We start from the raw sequence: 2,500 nt of genomic DNA, 5'->3' as shown, positions 1-2,500 counted from the left end.
TTCATTGAGGTTCAATTTTGTTATGATATTAATCATTTTCATATCATTTGTTTTCCTGATTTCAGGTTCATTTTCTTATTTTTCTTCTAGATTGTATATAAAGAGTCTATTTGCTCTGAATGCATCTTCAATTTTCTTCTCTGAATTTCCTTTTGTAGGTTGTTTTGGTTTTGGTTGCTTCTTTTTGTCGCTTACAACCTTCCAGTCAGCCTCGTCGTTTTTTGGTTGTTCGGTGTCTGAAATATCATTGTCTTGGCCAGTTTATCCGATTTTTGCCTTATTTTTTCAGAAAAAAGGCTTTTTTTCTTCTTCCTGATTTACTTTACTTGGCTCACCCTTTGGATTTTCTTGTTTCTTCTTTGGCTTTACTTTAACATTTTTAGTGTCTTGTACAGCCTTTTCTGTTTCCAATTCAGCAGCCTGGACTACCTTTTTTTCTTTAGGTTTTTCTTTTTGCTCTTGTTTTAATTCATGAATTTAATCTTTCAATATTTGTATCCCCATCAAACATTGAATCTTGAAGTCCTTTAATTCTTCATACATTTTCTGAATTATGTTTTCTAGTGGGCATGCCCCTTCACACTTTTTGGGTGTGCTGATTTTTTGGTCACCGATATGGCTCATTTCCTCTTTTTGCAGATTGTCTGATACGGGTGCATATACATTTTCTGCCATTGTGTCCCTATTTTCCTCAATTCTAATTAGTTCTTTAAAAAAAAAAACTGGCTTCTGATATATCGTCACGACTTTGATTTTTTTTCCAGTTCAGTTTCAAGACTAGAATTACTTTTAGTATTGATGTCTTTGCACCAGCTGCAGTCTTTCTGTATATTTTCTTGATTATCTAATTTTAGTTCATTATTGATGCCTGTTAGGTAAGCATTAATATTACTTAACATTTTTCAGTTTTAGAGTTTCTTTTACTTCTCCTTGGTTTAAACATGTAGTGTTTAAACCCTTAGAGTTATTTAAGTCTGGTCAAGGTCACCTTGGAAGCAGCTGGGCCACGCTGAACCGCTGACCCAGCGTTTTGACCTCCCCTCTCTCCTTGATGCCACTTCTTTTCCTTCCAGTTGTTTTTTTGTTCTAATGTGTTTTTTATTTTGTCTTTCCTATTTTTTTTCTAGATCATTCAGTGCTCTGTTCATTTCCCCCCAGCCTCGTGGCAGGCGGGGATGAGAAATTAAGGAGTTCTCAGAGCAACAGTTCAGCACGTCCACACTGTTCAGCTGCTGCTACGATATATATATATATATATATATATATATATATATATATATATATATATATATATATATATATACATTTCCCGTTTTCTCTCTAGATGTAGCGGAGGCACACGAATCCGGCTGGAAGTCGTAGAGGATTACTGTTGGACCCAGAACGTGTTCACCGTCTCAAGACCCCGTTCCCCTGACGGAGGTATGCTATTGATCTACATATTACTATTCTTTTTTTTTTGTATTTGTATTTTGAATTAAGATGTATTAAGACCGCCTTTCTCCCATCCTAGATTTTGGAATAGATATTGCACATCCAGGTATCGGAAACCCTGAAGATCATGATGATCAGGAGACTGTGAAAGTTTCCTTCCAATGGGTACCTGTAGTGTTGTTCATACAGGTGAGTAGAAGAAAAAAAAGCTTTTCTTGTTTTATTTTATTTCATTTTATTTTATTTTGTGGGGGGAGGAAGGGAGGATGCCTAACAGCGAAATTTAAAAATCAAACTTAATTTAATAGAATATAACATTCTAAAACACATTTCCAGTAGACCAAATCTAACCGGAAAAGGATAATAAAACACTAAAGAAGTTGAAAGAGTTCTACCAGCATCTTTAAACACCACAAGATAATGATGCAACATGCGGACGTGATTGTAGCGGGTGTCGAACGGATGAACGAACGAACGAGAGAAGAAATGGGGATGGGGATGGTGGTGGGAGATGGGAGATGGGGGATAGGGTTGGGGGAGATTGGGGGTGGGGATGAGGATGGGGATGGGGGGCGGGGATGAGGGTTGGGGATGGGGATGGTGGAAGGAGATGGGCGATAGGGATGAGGATGGTGGAGGGAGATGGGGGATATGGTTGGGGATGGGGAAAAGCTCCCTAAAGATCTTGAAGGCGCGTAGATGCCACATTTCTTGAGGGAGTTTTAGGGACAAAGCCCTCTAAATGTTGTGAATGTGCATCATTATAGCGGAATCATTGTTTTACCCTGCAATGAATGTTGAATTTGTTCGTAAAAACAAGGAAAGTTTTCAGAAAACTATTGTTTTCACACGAAAGTCGCAGTTCGGCATCATCTCCAAATTGATCAATGCATTATATCACATAAACAAAATAGACAGAAAATAAATTACATTTAAATAGATATCACGTAATCTTACAATTAACAAAGTCTCGGTTCTCATTCTGAGGCCAGTCTTTCCCGTTTTGTACTGTTCATTGAAGTGACTAAAGAAAAAACAAATTGTAGAATCATAATAAGAATCTAAA

At 37.2% G+C, this 2,500-nt stretch overlaps 1 protein-coding gene across 7 annotated transcripts in view; it reads left to right on the top strand.

Annotated features, from left to right (window-relative positions):
- LOC147468375 (innexin inx2-like) overlaps positions 1-2,500 on the top strand; it is a 20,155-nt gene that overhangs the window by 16,301 nt on the left and 1,354 nt on the right. For 5 of the 7 annotated variants that reach the window (XM_086553891.1, XM_086553890.1, XM_086553892.1 and 2 more), the window contains exons 3-4: positions 1,325-1,422; positions 1,514-1,623. In XM_086553891.1, the coding sequence (XP_086410017.1) occupies positions 1,325-1,422; positions 1,514-1,623 (208 nt within the window). The remainder of the gene's footprint in view (positions 1-1,324; positions 1,423-1,513; positions 1,624-2,500) is intronic. The other 2 variants (XM_086553896.1, XM_086553897.1) reach the window with 1 other exon arrangement.

The sequence above is a fragment of the Penaeus japonicus genome, unplaced genomic scaffold (assembly GCF_977035675.1).
Source record: "Penaeus japonicus unplaced genomic scaffold, GWHDUDI00000001_assembly GWHDUDI00000029, whole genome shotgun sequence".
NCBI lineage: Eukaryota > Metazoa > Arthropoda > Malacostraca > Decapoda > Penaeidae > Penaeus > Penaeus japonicus.
The sequence above is the reverse complement of the archived record's forward strand: the minus strand, read 5'-3'. Positions and strand labels throughout refer to the sequence as shown.